The 18,115-nt window shown below is 39.8% G+C and overlaps 1 protein-coding gene across 3 annotated transcripts in view; it reads left to right on the plus strand.

Moving 5' to 3' along the window:
• LOC140806542 (structural maintenance of chromosomes protein 6B-like) overlaps positions 1 to 18,115 on the plus strand; it is a 41,474-nt gene that overhangs the window by 5,109 nt on the left and 18,250 nt on the right. For all 3 annotated transcript variants that reach the window (XR_012112582.1, XM_073163092.1, XM_073163093.1), the window contains exons 7-15: positions 1,771 to 1,890; positions 2,346 to 2,480; positions 2,764 to 2,840; positions 2,940 to 3,015; positions 3,363 to 3,437; positions 3,618 to 3,722; positions 7,817 to 7,986; positions 8,082 to 8,184; positions 8,974 to 9,086. Coding sequence is in view for 2 of the 3 variants with exons in the window: in XM_073163092.1 (XP_073019193.1) it covers positions 1,771 to 1,890; positions 2,346 to 2,480; positions 2,764 to 2,840; positions 2,940 to 3,015; positions 3,363 to 3,437; positions 3,618 to 3,722; positions 7,817 to 7,986; positions 8,082 to 8,184; positions 8,974 to 9,086 (974 nt within the window). In the remaining variant the exon portion in view is untranslated. The remainder of the gene's footprint in view (positions 1 to 1,770; positions 1,891 to 2,345; positions 2,481 to 2,763; positions 2,841 to 2,939; positions 3,016 to 3,362; positions 3,438 to 3,617; positions 3,723 to 7,816; positions 7,987 to 8,081; positions 8,185 to 8,973; positions 9,087 to 18,115) is intronic.

Genomic DNA, 18,115 nt, shown 5'->3' on the forward strand with positions numbered 1-18,115 from the left:
GGCACTCTCTTGAGAATTGTTGAAGTTTTTTTATATCTATGTATCTAATTAAGCGTATTAAATTATAGTACTATAAATCTTGTTTACAACCTCTGAAGCATGATAAATTATGGGAAGAAATGTTGAAAGAACTTTTAGTCTGAAATTTAGGCCATGTTGAGTAGAGATTGATGGATTACTTTTGTTTGTTACATTATCCTATCTCTAAATGCTCTAAATTTGGTAACAATCAATTATAGTACAAAACATTTATCATTATGATAGCCATATTGATTTTTTCATGAGTTTGCTGCTTTATTTATTTATTTATTTATTATTTTTTATTTGTGGTCTATCATTAAAGTTAAAAACCTTAATCAATCAAAAAATATCCTCTCATTTTTTAAGGAGTTGATTCATTTCATATTAATCAATGTTCTTCAGCCTCTTCGTGCTAGTTATCATCATTGGAGTGTGTGTTGCAATTGGATATAGATGGCTGGCAGATGCTATGGTGAGAGGATTTCTGGTAGTGTTTGGAAGGAAGCTTAGTTAGGGGGTGGCAAGGAGTTGGAATGGAGAAGCTGAGAAAATTTTATGATGGCTTCAGTTTGTTGAGTTAGGAGGTTCAGGAGGTAGGACTTAGCATCGAGGGAGGGAGACTGGTAGCTAGCTACTGGCTGGGGGCTATAGGTATTTGGATTGGGAAAATGGAGGACCACAAGTCTACCACACCATTCTTGTTAACTTTCGGGTTATTCTATATTGCATAGATACGGATACGAGTATCGGATCGAATACGATACAGATGCGGTTAGGATATGACAATCATCAAAATATATATATATATATATATATATATATATATATATATATATTTATCATATTAGGAGTTAAAGGTTACAAAAGGCGGACAAGTTATCTGCAACTACTTAAAAGATAAAAGGATCTCCGTTACATCAACAACAAATAAAGCTCCAATCCTTGACTAATTCTGAAATCGAGAAATGCTTAAATTTCGAGTGCTTCCTTTTCCAAACATCAACCCTAAAACACCAAATCCAGAAATAGGGCTTACATGCGACGATCCCTTCTCAGAAACAATAAGTTAGGGCTTATAGGCGACGAGCTTCGGCGTCGGCGACGGCAGAAAGTGTAGCAACGAGTCAGAGTTAAGAAGTGTGAAAAGACGATGAGAGCCGAGCAGAGAGCTGATCAGAATATTAAAGACAAAAAGATCAATTAGAAATTTAGGGCTTTTAATATTTTCCAATTAGACCTCATAAATTTCAACTTTTTTGCAGTTAACCCATAAAACATTTACATATTTACAATTTTTCCCAAGCATATCCGAAAAAACATATACGTGTCGTATCTATGTCGTGTCCTCGTCGTGTCTAAAACGTATCCGACTGGTCAAACCTCCAAAAAGCCAACGACACTGCTTTTGCCGTATCCGACACGCGTATTTGCGTGTCGTATCCATATTCGTGTCCGATAATTCAATTTTTTTGGGTATCTGTGCTACATAGGAGTTCTTACATTTCAGCCATGACTTACTCCTTGAGTTTGCAATGGACAAACTTACTGTGAGAAGGATACTTAACATTATGTTCACGGAGATAGTTATGTTTAAGGAACTGGTCATATCCTTAGATATGAAATGCCAAGTGTGATTTGCTTATGAACCCATTTTTATGCCAAATAATAAAAAATACAAGCAGAGAGGCTGCATGGAATCTGATGGAAAGGTTTGGTCCACTGACAAGCAGCAGTTTACTTGATTTGCAGCTTATCATTGAAAAATTCAGTGATCAATTGGCAAACAAGAAAACTCAAATAGCAAATATCATGGAAAGGACTTCGGAAGCGAGGAGAATGAAGGAGGATTTGCAACAAAGTCTTTCAATGGTATGATGGTTTTTCTTTACCGTCACTTTATAGTTCTGTAGAAGTTTGTCTGGTTGTTTAGATAACTTATGGTGGACAGTGATTTAGCTGTATTACACTAGTTTTAAAGTTTAATATAACTCATTTTCTGCCTTTTTAAATTCATTTTCTTTACTATTATTCAGTTTCTATTCTTCCCTCATGCCTCATGGCAAGGAAAATCTTTGTTTGTGTTTTTGGTTTGTAGGCCTAAGTCTATAGAAAATTGTCAATATGCCATGGTTGGAAATTATATCTTCATCTCAAGTTGGATTTGTGAAACCTTATTTATATCACCTAGTTCTTTATCATATCTCTTGAGAAACTGCTCATAGTCTCTGTTATTATACTTGGCGATTTTGCTCAACCCAAATCCAAATTGTGGCGGCGTTAGCCTTTTTAATTTCATCCTAATCCTTTAAAGATTTGATTTTTAGGCTCTGAAGGAGAAGCTTGAACTAGAAGGCGAACGAGAGCGTAGGACTAATGACATTCAGAAGATGGTTCAGCAGGTCAAAGTTCTTGAGCAACAGATTCATGATTTTCACGAACAGCATGTTAGAAGTACACAGGTTTATCTACCTACCCTACTTTTTGTTTAGTTAGTATGATAATGGAAAATTTGAGCTCGATATTATTTTACTGATCATGTAGAGCCTCTGTCAACCAAATACTATGTGTTGCTGGAATCATCTGCCTTCATGTTGGTTCATGCTTTTCTGCTGTGGGACAATATGCATGAAATATGTCCTTAATGCTAGCTAATATTACATCTTAGCTTGTTATTTTGTACTTTCTCCTCTTTGATACCATGATGGCCTACAAAAATATGACATTATATCTGATTTACCATAGGTGGAAGAAAATGAGATGGAGGAAAGACTCAGGTCTCTCCAAGTTAAGTTAGATGAAGTTAATGTTAACTGGGAAAGGTAATATTTCAAACTTCTAGTGAAGTGCAATGTGGATATGTTGTTTGTACGCACCATCCTTTGCTGCTGTTTTTATCTGATTGAAGTGGTTATATCTAGATTGAAAGAAGAGGAGGATGCAATAATACAAATGCTAACCATGATAGAAAATGATGTTGAAAAAATTTCCAATCAGGTATCTCGTTGGCATTTTCATGATTCCTGTTCTTCACTTGAATCTTTTATTTGATATTTCACATGTGCACTCTATACCAGCAGGAAAAAGATAAAAGCAAGAAATTTTTAATAGACTATCTTACTTTGGAAAAAAGTGAACAATTATTGCAAACCTGTTTTGTTTTATTTTTATATCCTGTTCGTTTAGCAATTGAGTTTCCGAAGAATATTTTAGTGCTTCAGTTGTGTATCTGGATATTTGTTCCTCTTAGAACCTTTCCTTGTCTGAAGCTTATTTAATATCGTATATTTGTATAGAATAAGTTGGACTTCATGATTCATGCATTGTGATAATCTATTCTTCAGATTGAAGATGCTGAACGAAGCCATCGAGAAGTTTCTTCTCGTATCCGCGAGCTCCAAATGCATCAAACAAACAAGGTTTATAAACATCTTTTGAATGAGCGTGCTCATTTTATCTTCTTTTGTGCACGTCTCTTTTATGAATGATATATGGGTACTGTTGACTTGGTATATTTTCAATGCCGCCATTCCTGTAGGCAAATTTTTTATTCAAAGTTAGAGACTGGCTTACTGGAATCATTCACCTTATTCTTGCAGGTTACTGCTTTTGGAGGAGGTCGAGTGTCCAATCTTTTGCAGGCAGTTGAACGCCATCATCAACGATTCAGTAACCCACCTATTGGCCCTATAGGTGTACATGTGGTAATGCATGGGAGAAAGAATTGCACACTTCATCCCATTTGAATTCATTCCTATTTAGTGCTTTTGTGTATTTGTGGTGAAGTGTGAACATTCGCCTCATTAAAATATATGATGGTGTCCCAAATGGTTATGGTTATGTTATTTTGTCAACCGATAGACATGAAATCCAAATTTTCTGGCCCTGGTTCTTTTCTTCCTTTTTTTATTTTCATGTATTCTCTCTTACTCTCTCATTTCCCCCCTCTGTTTCATTTCTAAACTTTGAAAAACTAGGGTGCCAAGTCTACAAGTTTATATTTAGCATGAAACCGATATATAAACTGATTCCAAGTTTTTATTTTACATTCATTGCTTTAGTGAATGTTATAGAAAGGCGTGCAAATTCCGCTGCCACTAAGGATAATCCACCATAACCAGTTCTTTTTACTTCGTCCCAGTTGGAGTCTCTTCAAAAATCACTCTGCCAAGCCCAATCTTCACCAAATCCATCAAACATTACCACTTGTAGCACAACTCAAAGTGGTGATCTATCTTTTGCCAACACCACACAACGAGATTTATCCATTGATTGGATAATTGCCTCAAGTGCATCCGATCACATGACTGAAAATTTATCCCCTTTTCGAACTTACATTCCTTGTCAAGGATCACACATTGTCCGTATAGCAAATGGTTCTTGTTCCAAAGTATTCGGTTCTGGTTCAATGGAGCTCTCTTGGAATATCCTACTATGGCATTATAGGTTATGACACCTGAATTTTTTGTTGTTGGATCCAAATTTGTTGACTGTGATATTTATTAATTGTTCAAACATACAAGAACCACATAACGCACAACCACACAAACCAACTTTACCTTTCACGCTCATCCACATCTATATTTGGGGTCCGTTACATGTAAAAAATATCGCGGGCTCTCGTTGGTTTATGTTATTTATGGATATGTCCATACTCGTATCTCCTGGGTGTTCTTAATGAAAGACAAAACTGAAACTTCACAGATTTGTGAACATTTCAACACCATGATCTCCCCCAATTCTCAACAAAGATACAGATCTTGCAAACCGATAGAGCCAAAGATTTCTTCAACTCTGTCTTGGGTGATTACCTGATTACTCAAGGAATTGTTCACCAAATTTCCTGTGTTGAAACCCCACAACAAAACGGTGTTTCTTGACGAAACACCGTAACCTACTTGAAGTTGCTCGTTCCTTGTCGTTTACAAATAATGTTCCCCGCCATTTTTGGGGTTATTCAGTACTTACGGTCACGTAGCTCATTAACCGAATGTCTTCCCGAGTCCTTAACTACAAAACCCCTGTCCAGGCCTTCCTTTAGTTTTACCCAAACACTCACCTACTTCATTCGCAACATCGCTCTCAAAATTTATGGGTGCTCAGCCTTTGTTCATATCCACTCCCAATATAGAGGTAAACTTGATCCACGAGCCATCAAATGTGTCTTCCTAGCCTACTCTCCCAACCAGAAAGGCTGCAAGTGATATTTCTCGGTCACCCGCAAGTTTTACATCTCTATGGATGTCACGTTCTTTGAACGAGAACCGGTTTTCCCCCATCCAGCGATTCAGAAGAAGAATTCTAGTAGTGAATCGCTGAATTGAGATCTTATCACTATCCCGTTTTTCGACTCCGCAAACATCCCAATCCATACCGATCCAAATCTCACCAATCCAGCGATTCAGAAGAAGAATTCTAGTAGTGAATCGCTGAATTGAGATCTTATCACTATCCCGTTTCATGTCTATTTTTAGGGTACCAAAGGGCATAGCAGAGGCAATGGAGAAGATTATGAAGGATTTTCTTTGGGATGGAGATGATGGTGAATCACAGTCATTTGGTTGCCTGAGAGCAGGTGTGTGTTCTAACCCAAAAATAGAGGGGGTTGGGTATTGGGAATATTTGTTCGAGGAATAGGGCCATGTTGGTGAAATTGCGGTAGAGGTTTTACGCAGAAGACGGGACGTTGTGGAAGAAGATTACATTGAGTAAATACGGGTTACAAGATAATGGATGAGATGTTGGTTTAGCAATAAACGCGACGTTCAGATGCCATGAAAGTTTATTTCTAAATCTTACCCGACTTTTCATCAATTAGTGAGGACAATGGTTAGAGGAGGTACCAATGTGAGGTTTTGGGATGATACGTGGTTGGGGATTCTTCTTTTTGGGATCTTTATCTGTCTTTATTTAAACTTTCTTTGGTTCATAATATGCCTAATTTATTTGCTGATCGTCTTTTTTGTTATGAGATTTGCATTTTCAGAGGGTTTTGAGGGATGAGGAGTTGTATGAGTCGAGTGCGCTATTAGGAGACTTAAATAAGATCAGGTTGATTTAAAGGGTATATGATGTCGGAGTGTGGGTGGGGATACGTCAGGCCTCTTTTCAGTCAAATCTTTCTTTGAGTCAAATATTTCTTTGAGTCTTTATTTTTTAGCAGTAGCTTTCCCGTTTTTCCATTTTACAATGTTATTTGGAAAGCTCCAGTTCCAAAAAAGATTCAAGTATTCTCGTGGACAACGGATCTGGGTAAGTTTCCGACCTCGGAGTTGATGCAAAAGAGATAACCTCCCCGCGTGCTCTGTGCCCAAATTGGTGTGTGTTGTGTCGGAATGACAAGGGAGACACATGATCAAATATTAATTCATTGTACATTCACGAGTGGTTGTGGGTGAGAGCTTTAGAAGAACTAAAATTGGTTTGGGTGTGCTGAAATGAACGCAAGATTTATTCGATTCAGATCTTGGATAGTTTTTTGGCAAGAGAGACGGATTTTTTGGAAAGTGGTGGATCATGACATGTGTTGGTCTGTGTTGATAGAGATAAATAATTTTTTTTGACAACGTTGAAGATACGAGGGAAGAGTGCTCATAAAAAAATAAGATCCAAATATCTATTTGGATAAAAGTTTTTCATGAATTGGGCTTTTAGTGGGTATTACCGAGGAAGGCGGCTGATATGATCGTCATGGAACCGGGAGGCGTACATAGCAGAAAATTCTTGAACTTCTGGCACGTTGTTGTTCAATGTACTCTTTGATCTATTTGGTTGGAGAGGAATAAAAGAATATTTCAAGAAGAATCAGAGACGACAGAGGAGCTCTGGGACACAATCAAGTTCAGGGTTGCGAGTTGGACTATTAATATTAAAGAGCTACAACATTTGTCTATTTCTGATTTGATTAGGGATTGGAAATACGTATGGACATGAATTTTGTAGCCTAAGAATTTATATGCCTTGTCTTTTTTATTCTTCCAGATTACTCATCCACTAGTATTGTAAAACGATTAATTATTAATGATATCTAGTTTCTTCTAAAAAAAAAGCTCATGTAGACTTTCAAAATGTCTCAATATCAGATTTATCGAGAGATTGAGCTCTTGTGTATTATTCATAGGGCTAGGGTCTTGTCTATCATTTTGTCGTGAATGGATTACTAGTCCGCTTATTGTAGTTAAAAGATATTAAGTATTTAATAAAATATCAATTCTTATAAAAAAAATGCATAAATTAACTGATAAGATAACTCTTTGATTTGTTAGTAGTTTAGCTAACATTTTAACCTTTATGTTTAAATTCAAATTAGATTAGATTAGATAGTATTTTTTGTTGTGTAAACCTTCTATATGTTCTGATGGATCGTTTCATTATAATTCATTCAATAGAATAGCCTTTCCGCCACATCTTTCTTCCACTAAAAACTATAACTAAGGATCTCGAGCTTTTTTTGTATTATGGATTGTGTTTCTCCAAGTAATCTGGATTCCCTTGTTTATGGTTTTAGCCTTATGATAGAATCAGTTTGGTTACATCTCCCTTGATGATTAGATGATTCACTATGTTATGTTAAGTCATTATATCCATTGATTCGTAGAAGGAATTAAAATCCAATACCGGTGTTATGAGTTCTTTTATATGTTTTATGATATCAGCTTAGATTTGGCTTCATAGATTGGCCAATTTTGCCTTTGGATTTGTCAGTCTTTGCATGGGGATTCATATAATATGTGCTGTGATTATGTTAGAGATAGTACTATCTCAAGCATTCTTGATCCCTGATTTTGCTTAATTGCAGAAATTGGAGCATGGGGACATGTGGTCCATGGCTATCGAAAGTGCAGTGGGCATATTGCTCAATGCCTTCATTGTCACCAATCATAAAGATTCCCGTGTTTTAAGAGCATGTGCTAGGGAAGCAAATTATAACCACTTACAGATCATCATATATGACTTCGCCAGACCAAGGTAACAAGCTGGACACATTTGCATTATGCAATCAATTGCCAGTCAAGTTCAGCTGATGAACCTTATTAAACAGCTGAATTTTTGTCTGTTGATAGAATGAATATTCCAAGACACATGCTTCCTCAGACTAGCCATCCCACTGCATTCTCAATTATGCATTCTGACAATCCTACGGTGCTCAATGTCTTGGTTGATGTGGTAAAGTTAGCATTTTCTTTTGGGTCCCTTGTTTAGACTAATTTTTCTCTCTTCATGTGGATAGCCTGGTTCTTATCTAAATTATCATTGCTTTTTTTTTTCACATAATTGTTACGTGTATGCTGCATCATTTTGCATATTTTAAAAATTGAAAGCTATGTAACACGGACACCTTAAAAGTATTGGACACGGATACGAGATACGCGTGTCGGATACGGCAAAATCTGTGTTCACTTTTTTAGAGTTGACCAGTCGGACACGGTGATAACAAGCAGTGGACACGTTTATCGGATACGTTTCGTCAAAAAAAAAAAAATCAATTATTGAATTTTTTTTGTTTGGTTTTTTTTTTAGATCATTGCTTTGAAAATGTATATTTTATATATTTACATAAATATGTATACATATTTCTACAATATGTTTATATAAATATTTATATCTCTACAATTTTTATTTTTAATACTAAATTTATATATATAATATTTATATATTTTTTAATAATTTTCGTATCCTAGCCGTATCGTGTCTTGTATTTTCAAAATTTGTCGTATCGTCGTATACGTATCGTATTTGATACGATACCCGTACCCGTATCCATGCAACATGGATTGAAAGAGTGTTCAATAATATGATCGTTTTGAATGAATGGTTGTTTTATGTTATTGCAGAATGTAGTCTGCACTTTTAAACCCCCTCTTATTTTTTGCGATACTGTTATCATCTTTGATCTGTGTTTTTCTTGTTTTGACATATTGTCAAAAATCCTTTGATATTCAATTTTTCTTATAGGGTCATTGTGAAAGACAAGTGCTTGTTAAAGATTATGATACTGGTAAAACAGTTGCTTTTGATCAAAGGATATCAAACCTCAAAGAGGTTTACACGTCTGATGGGTACAAGATGTAAGATAACCTAAGCGCTTCATTTATTTTTCTGTTGCACACTTCCAAAAATTACGTGAGTCCTGTTATTGATTGTATTGATGAGTTTTCTAAAAAGAACACTGCCCTAGTGAGAGAGTGAGGGGCTTGGCATTGACCCCTTCTAGTTACTATTAAGAGATAACAGAATATACATGGGTGCGAAATCATGTCAAAATCTCTCTACAAAAACAAAAGAAACAAGTGAGCATAAGAAAAAAGAATATAGAGATCAGTCTAGTAGATAAGGCAACAGTAGAATCATGCTCTTGGAAGAGTCAAGAAGTTGGCAAAAGAGAAGAAATCTGGTAAAGACAGGTGAAAGCACAGCAAGTGTGCCAGTTTTGGGAGCATATCATGTGACAAAAATGCATACTGAATTTGAAGTATTAGTTTCCTTAACCAATTGAATTCTAAGTGATTCGGCAGTGAGTATAAGATTAGAAAATTTCCAATGCACTAGGTCCTTATTCCTGAAAATAGAAAATTTATTCCTACTCTTACCATTCTAAGAATTGCTAAGTTTTCGGTTAGCTAATGCATATAAGGTATTGAATAAATTTGTGTTGTGTTGCATCATGCAAAATTTATAATTATTTATTTTGATAATCTTTGAGGGGTAGAAATAGACAGTGAACAAAGTAAGAAAATTTTCTAATCCATGGAACAATTATTCACTCCGAATTTCATTTGGTTTCATAATTGGCGTGAACCTTACCGTTATCATCTTGTTTTGCAAGACCATCTCTTCGTTATGCATTTAAGCTTTTGATGAGTTAAACTTTATGTATGTAAAACGGAATATAACTTCATGTGTCAAATAAAATGTAAGATAAACTCCCATAATTATTGGCAAGTTTTAAAATTCGTTAGGCGTTACGACTAGTGCCTAAAGCCTAGACGTTGCTAGGCAGATTCCATGGTATTCGAGAATTAGAATTGAGAAATATGTATAAAAATTGTTGTTTCCACACGCTAAGTGGCCTGATGATCAATAACGGTCATCACAGAAGGATCACATTTCCAGTTTAGAGATTCAAGCAAGGTGGGGCCGACGTTACGCCCGTGCACCTTCAGCCTAGACCAGTTAGGAGCTGGTTTATACCACTCACCAACTATAATAGCCGGTCCGTCTCAACTCTCCAATATCCACACCTCAGATTATTTTTCGCATACTTCCATCAGCTGACGGTTGAATATTATGATTTTTGTCATTGTTCTTTCATTCACAGAAACCAAGGTCAACCTGTTGTTAGTTGTTACCTTTTTTATTTGTTTAGCTCAATTTTTTTCCTTGGGAGTGCAGACATCATAAAATAACAAAATATATATTTTATAGTGGAGTTCGAATTAGCATAATGTTCAGGGACTGACAATTCTTTAGCTAGTGTTGGAGATTTCTGATCTTTGTAGTCAATGCAATGTTTTTTATTTTCATCATACATCATTTCAACTTTAAGTTTAGTGTTTTTCCTTTCCTTCTTTTTGTTTTAGTGAAGTGTAACAGTATTTTCATGATTTTCAGTCTGAATGTTCAAATTTCTTTTTTACTCTGCATGCGAGTTCTTTAATTTGCTCCAATATGGTAGCGGCTCTAATCCAAATGGGATCCTATTGAAGATCCGATATGAATTCTATAAGAATCTGATAAGATTATATCGGACAAGTTATTTTATGTTTAAATCTTTTATCCTTTGGTTGTAATTTAAATATTTGGATAGATTAGGTTGTTAGCATTAGGTTTTCTGCATTCTATAAGTATATCACTGTATCCAGATTTTATTTAAAATGAAATAAGAGGTTCTCACCTCCACATTCTCTTCATAAATCTCACTTGGTATCAGAGCTAGCGGCCGATCAATGACAAAATACGGGACGAAATACGATATGGCCTCCACTTCTGAATCCACAACTCCGACACCCACTCCACAACTCGTGAGCGGCGCATCGGCCCTCTCAATCACCTGCCATAAACTTAATGGCAAGAATTTCTTGCCTTGGTCACAGTCCGTATTCATGTACATATGCGGCCGAGGGAGAGAAGACTTCCTCACGAGTTCCGCAACACGCCCTGAATCCACCGATCCAAGCTACAAGACATGGAAGGCTAAAAACAACCAGGTCATGGCGTGGTTAATCAATTCAATGATCCCTAAGATTGGGGAGAATTTCCTTCTTTATCCTTCTGCCTCGGATATTTGGGACGCTGCCCGTGAATCCTAATCCTGCAGCAACAATACGGCTGAGCTCTTTGCAATTGAATTGGCTGTACACGGTCTCCGACAAGAAGACTCCACAGTGACCGAGTATTCTTTGCTTTTACTCGCAATTGGCAAATCATCGACTTGACCGAGCGCATGATTGGAAATACTCCAAAGACGAGAAGCTGTTCAGATCAGTTATCAAAAATAACTGAGTCTTCAAGTTCCTCATGGGCCTCAATAATAACTTTGACGACATCCGAGGTAGAATCCTTAGCACAAAGTCACTGCCTAACCTCCGCGCATCTTTCTCAGTGGTATGCCAGGAGGAAAGTCGACGCAAAGTGATGCTGGGCTCATCACTACAATCATCTGATAGCTCTGCCCTTGTCGTTCAACGCCAAAATAACTCATCATATACTAATGTTACGGCCCACCAAGGATTTCGTCATGGACAGCTTCCAAACAACACAAAAGGAAAAATGATTTCGGGATGGCCTTGGTGTGAATTCTGCTAGAAATCAACTCACAATATCGATAGTTGCTGGAAGATACATGGGAAACCAGTGGATTGGAAACCAGCAAGAGAACATCGCGCACACAACGTTATCTCGATATTCCCCTTACTCTTACTTCACACACTGATTTATCGAGTTACTGGATAATAGATTCTGGTGCAACAGACCATATGTCCAGCCAATTGCAAATGTTCAAATCATACAGCCCCTTACGGGTCTCTCAATCAATTCGAGTAACAGGTGGTTCTCGTACAAGAGTACTTGGTTCGGATTCAATTTGGTTATCCCTAGAATTATGCTAACATAATGTAGTAACCCGATTCCTAATTTGAGTTAATTATCGGATTAATTATATTTTCGGTGGGATCGGAAGGACCGAACAAGTTCGGATCGTCCGATGAGTTCGGATCGTCCGATGAGTTCGGATCGTCCGAGCCAGTGTCGGACCGTCCGGGACAGGTGGCTGGACACGTGGAAGGGTTCTGGACACGTGGTAAGGTTCGGATCATCCGATTGGGGTTCGGATCGTCCGAGACAGGTGGCTGTACTCGTGGAAGTCATGCAAGGATCGGATCGTCCGATCAGAGTTCGGACCGTCCGAAGTGTGCCGGATCGGAGCTTCCGAAATGGTTCGGATCGTCCGAACATTAGCTATAAATAGAGGCGCGAGGCTTCATTTGTGACTCGCCAATTCAGAGAGTTCCATAGCATTTCAGTCGTTTCTGTGAGATTCTAGTCTTTTTCCGAGGTTCGGGCACTAGCGGGGAGCTGCTGGTCTTGTAGCGGAGCTGTGCTCTAGTTGGGAGCTAGCGGCATCAGTGGGCTAGCGACGGACGAAGGTTTGGAATTGTATCAGTATTATCTCAGGATTATCTAGTTAAGTCTGGTAGATAAGTTTTAGTGATGGTTTTCACTTGATGAATAGGCTTGGACTAGACCTGTTGTCTGGTTATTCCAGTGGATTAGGATTGCTGTGATAGAGGTACGAAAGTACTATCCGAGATATCCTGGTCGAGTATACATCCTTATATGTGTTGCATGATTATGTGGTGCATTGATATATGTCATATGATGCATGCTATTATGTCACGTTTTATGATGCATGTTGCATTTCATGTTGAGCCGTATCTCCTTCGAGATAGCCTTTACTGTTGAGCTGTATCTCTTTCGAGATAAGCTATATCTTGTGGGGCCGCTCAGCCCTGTCTTGTCTTGTGGACGCATGGACACCGAGAGTACACAGTGGCCGACGGGTCGGGAGGGCTTCGGTGATCCGGGACATTTTTGGTCCACGTCTGTTCTTGTAGTGGATGCAGTGACCCAGAGGAGTACCGCGCGGCACTATCCACTTGGCGCCTCTAGACTGAGCATTTTGAGATCCTTTGTTACTCCTGTTTCTTGACTACCCTGGTATCATATCATAGCATGTGCATTTCATATAGGCTTGTATACTCATGCTTTTGTACTGGGCGTTCTTATCGCTCACGTCCTCGGTTTTGTTTATCTTGGACACCCCATTCCCACGGGGCAGGCCTCAGGTTGGACAGCTCAGGAAGAGCAGGAGGAGGACAGTGAGTGGCTGGTTGGTTTAATTTTCAGTACTATTCTTTTCGATATGGTTGTACCGTATATTTCATTTTAGTTCGAGTTGTTCTGGATTTCGATTGGGTTGTATAACTATCGTTTGTTGGCCTTTTCCGCAATTATCTCTGATTATTATTAATTAAGTTAGTTGCATGCTTAGTTCTTGATTAGTAGGTGATTCTGGAACGGGTCACTACATTTATGGTATCAGAGCATGCTTACGATTTTGGGATATAGATTCTGTTTTGGGATTTTCGTTGACCATTTTACCATTTTTCCCCATTCTATCTTGTAGCGATGGCTGACCACTTTGGTGATGAGAGTAGTCAGGGGAGTGTAGGTCGTTGGGGCGACCAGGATGATCATAGGCGTCATCGTGAGCATCGTCATCGTCGGGATGGGCCTAGGCGTTTTGATTTGCATCGTTTTATTCAGATGGGGCCTAAGCCTCTAGTCGGTGGAGAGACTCCCGATGATGCTGAGGACTGGTTAGAGCGCATGGAGAGTTGTTTCCGTGCATTTCAGTGCACCGAGGAGCAGAAGATAGAGACCCTTAGCTTTCTTCTCGAGGGCCGTGCGCGCAAGTGGTGGCGATCGACTTCTGCGCCGATAGTCCAGTCCCAGGGTAGGGTGACTTGGGCCGATTTCCGTGCAGCTTTCATGCAGCTGTATTTTCCTCCAGCCCTTCGCCAGGCAAAGACGATTGAGCTCCTGAATCTTAAGCAGGGGAGTATGTCTGTTGATGAGTATCAGCAGAAATTCTTCGAGTTGTTACCCTTCGCTCCTCATATCAGTGACAGTTCTGAGGCCAAGTATGACCATTTTCTCCAGGGTCTTAACCAGGAGATCTTTGACCGAGTCACTGTCTGTGATAATCCTACTTCTTATGATGGGTTAGTGAACCGGTGTCGCCAGGCAGAGATCAGTCTCCAGCGTGGTAGGGCTATTCTTTCTTCTAGACCTCCGAGTACTTTGAGGCCTCGATCTCAGTCGTTCAAAAAATCTGGTTCGTCTTCTTCTGGATCTGGATCTCGATCTAGCGGTGTTTTCCGTTTTGGTAAGAAGAAGGAATCTTGTGCGCATTGTGGGAAGAACCATCCATCGGAGCAATGCCGAGCAGCCGCAGGAGCTTGTTATCAGTGCGGAGAGATGGGGCATATTAAGAAGAATTGTCCTCAGTTGCGAGGTCGCCGAGGTGGAGCAGGATCCAGTTCTGGATCTCAGACGACTGTTCAGCAGAGGAGGCAGGGTCAGGCAGTGGGTAGTTCGAATCTTCGACCTCGTGCCCAAGGTCAGGTGTTTGCGCTGAACCAGGATCAGGCTGCAGATGAGACCGAGAGAGTCATAGCAGGTACTTTTTGTTTATGCGGTATTCCTGCTTTTGTTCTTATTGATACCGGAGCATCACATTCATTCATTTCTGCACGATTTGTTAAGCGTCATAAGTTACCATATGTTTCTCTAGACGTCATTCTTTCCGTTTCTACCCCGATGGGTCATTCGGTGTTAGCAAAGCGTCTAGTGATGGGTTGTCCCTTAGATTTTGAGGGTAACGAATTGATTGCGAATCTTATGATCTTGGAGATGGAAGATTTTGATTGTATTCTAGGTATAGACCTATTGACTACCTACCGAGCTACCGTGGATTGTTACCAGAAGCTTGTTCAGTTTCGTACGACTGAGAGCTCTAGTTGGTTTTTCTATGGTGAGGGAGCGCGACCTCCGATGCCAGTGGTATCTGCTCTGAAAGCCTGTCGTGCTTTAGAGTCGGGCGGGGAAGGCTACCTCATCTATGCGATTGATTCGTCCACAGGTAGTGTTGGTATAGAGGATATTCCAGTGGTTTGTGAATTTCCTGATGTCTTCCCAGATGAGATTCCTGGTTTTCCTCCGGTTAGAGAGGTGGAATTTGGCATTGAGTTAATGCCAGGGACTGCACCGATTTCTCGTGCCCCCTATCGTCTTGCTCCGTCAGAGATGAGAGAATTGAAGCAGCAATTGCAGGATCTTCTTGATAAAGGTTATATTCGCCCAAGTGTTTCACCTTGGGGAGCTCCAGTCTTGTTTGTCAAGAAGAAAGATGGATCTATGCGATTGTGCATTGATTATCGCCAGCTGAATCGTGTGACGATCGAAAACAAGTATCCATTACCTCGTATCGATGATTTGTTCGATCAGCTTCAGGGCACCTCTGTTTACTCCAAGATTGACTTGCGATCGGGTTATCATCAGATGAGAGTTAGAGATGATGATATTTCCAAGACTGCATTTCGTACTCGATATGGGCATTACGAGTTTCTAGTTATGCCATTTGGAATGACGAATGCGCCAGCAGTGTTCATGGATCTGATGAATCGAGTCTTTCGGGATTTTCTAGATCAGTTTGTTGTGGTTTTTATCGACGATATCTTGATTTATTCTCACAGTGTGGAAGAGCATATTCAGCACTTGAAGATTGTGTTGCAGATTCTTCGTGAGAAGCAATTGTATGCTAAGCTGAGTAAGTGCGAGTTCTGGATTGATCGTGTAGTATTCCTTGGTCATGTGATTTCCAAGGAAGGAATTTCTGTGGATCCCAACAAGATTGAAGCAGTGCTGAATTGGTCACGTCCTACGACGGTGGCCGAGATCCGTAGTTTTCTAGGTCTGGCCGGGAATTATCGTCGCTTCATCGTGAATTTCTCCCAGGTAGCTAGACCTTTGACGCAACTTACTCGGAAGGATGTTCCATTTGAGTGGTCATCTGAGTGCGAAGATAGTTTCAGAGAGCTTCGTCGACTTCTGACTTCTGCACCTGTTTTGGCGTTACCGTCAGGATCTGATGGTTTCAGTGTTTACACCGATGCCTCTTTTCAAGGCTTAGGGTGTGTGTTGACGCAGAATGATCATGTGATCGCTTACGCATCCAGGCAGTTGAAATCTCACGAGGAAAAGTACCCTATTCATGATCTAGAGTTGGCAGCTATAGTGTTCGCACTGAAGATCTGGCGTCATTACTTGTACGGGGTTAAGTTTGAAATCTTTACTGATCACAAGAGTCTGAAGTATCTGTTCACTCAGGCTGAGTTGAACATGAGACAACGTCGTTGGATGGATCTACTGAAAGATTATGACTGCGAGATCAAGTACCATCCAGGCTCTGCGAATCTCACAGCCGATGCTCTTAGTCGTAAGGTGAGAGCCTCTGCACTTCAGACCAGTGCTATGATTAGTACTATTCAGGATTGTTGTTCGTTGGGATTTAACTTCAAACATCGGAAAGGTATGGAGAGCATTCGTGTTGCTACCATTTTATCTGAGCCAGTTTTGTTCGCTCAGATTCGAGATGCTCAGATGTCTGATCTGAAGACTCAGAGATTAGCTCGGTTAGCGGGTGGAGATAGCGGTTTCCATTATCAGTCTAATGGTCTTCTATGTTTGTTTAATCGGGTTGTAGTACCAGAGGATGATAATTTGAGGGAAAAGATCTTGTCTCAGGCTCATCGAAGCAAGTTGAGTGTCCATCCAGGAAGCAATAAGATGTATAAAGACTTGAGGACACGATTTTGGTGGAAAGGGATGAAGCGCAGTGTTTATCAGTTTGTTTCCAAGTGTCTTGTTTGTCAGCAGGTTAAGGCAGAGCACCGTCGACCTGGAGGATTATTGTTGAATCTACCTATTCCTGAATGGAAGTGGGAGCATATCACGATGGATTTCATTACTCACTTGCCATTGTCTTCGAGGAATAGTGATGCTATTTGGGTAGTGGTGGATCGACTCACCAAGTCTGCTCATTTTCTGCCTTATAACCGTGACTTCACTTTCGATCGGATGGCTCGCTTGTACATTCAAGAGATTGTACGTTTGCATGGAGTGCCAGTCAGTATTGTTAGTGACAGGGATCCTCGTTTTACCTCACGATTTTGGGATAGTTTCCAGTCAGCATTGGGCACTTCACTAAGTTTGAGTACGGCTTATCATCCAGAGACCGACGGTCAAACAGAGAGGACTATCCGTACACTTGAGGATATGTTGCGAGCTTGTGTTATGGATTTCGGACCCGCTTGACAGGATCATTTGCCTTTGATTGAGTTCGCGTACAACAACAGCTATCATCGTAGTATTGGTATGGCACCATTTGAGGCGTTGTATGGGCGACGTTGTCGTACTCCATTATTCTGGGACGAAGTTGGAGAACGACATGTTGAGGGACCGGAGTTAGTCCAGCAGGCTATTGATAAAGTTGCAGTAATCAAGAAACGGATTAAGATCGCTCAGGATCGACAGGCTAGTTATGCGAACACCAAGCGACGACCTCTTTATTTTCAGCCAGGTGAGAAAGTGTTTCTCCGAGTTTCGCCTTTTCGCAGGATTTTGAGATTTGGTCTCAAGAGTAAGCTATCTCCGAGATTTATTGGTCCTTTTGAGATTCTGGAATGTGTGGGAGATTTGGCTTACAGGTTAGCATTACCTCCGTATCTGTCTGGGATTCATGACGTGTTTCACGTATCCCTTTTGCGACGATATGTGGCAGATGAATCACATATTTTACATCCATCTGAAGTTCAACTTGAATCGGATTTGTCTTACGTGGAGCGACCAGTTCAGATTCTCGATCGCAAAGATAAGGTGTTGCGGAATAAGATCATTCCTCTTGTCTTAGTTCAGTGGCAGCGTAGAGGCACTGAAGAAGCCACTTGGGAGCTAGAGAGTCGTATGCGTTCGGAGC

Source organism: Primulina eburnea, chromosome 12 (genome assembly GCF_022965805.1).
Source record: "Primulina eburnea isolate SZY01 chromosome 12, ASM2296580v1, whole genome shotgun sequence".
In the NCBI taxonomy this organism is placed as follows: domain Eukaryota; kingdom Viridiplantae; phylum Streptophyta; class Magnoliopsida; order Lamiales; family Gesneriaceae; genus Primulina; species Primulina eburnea.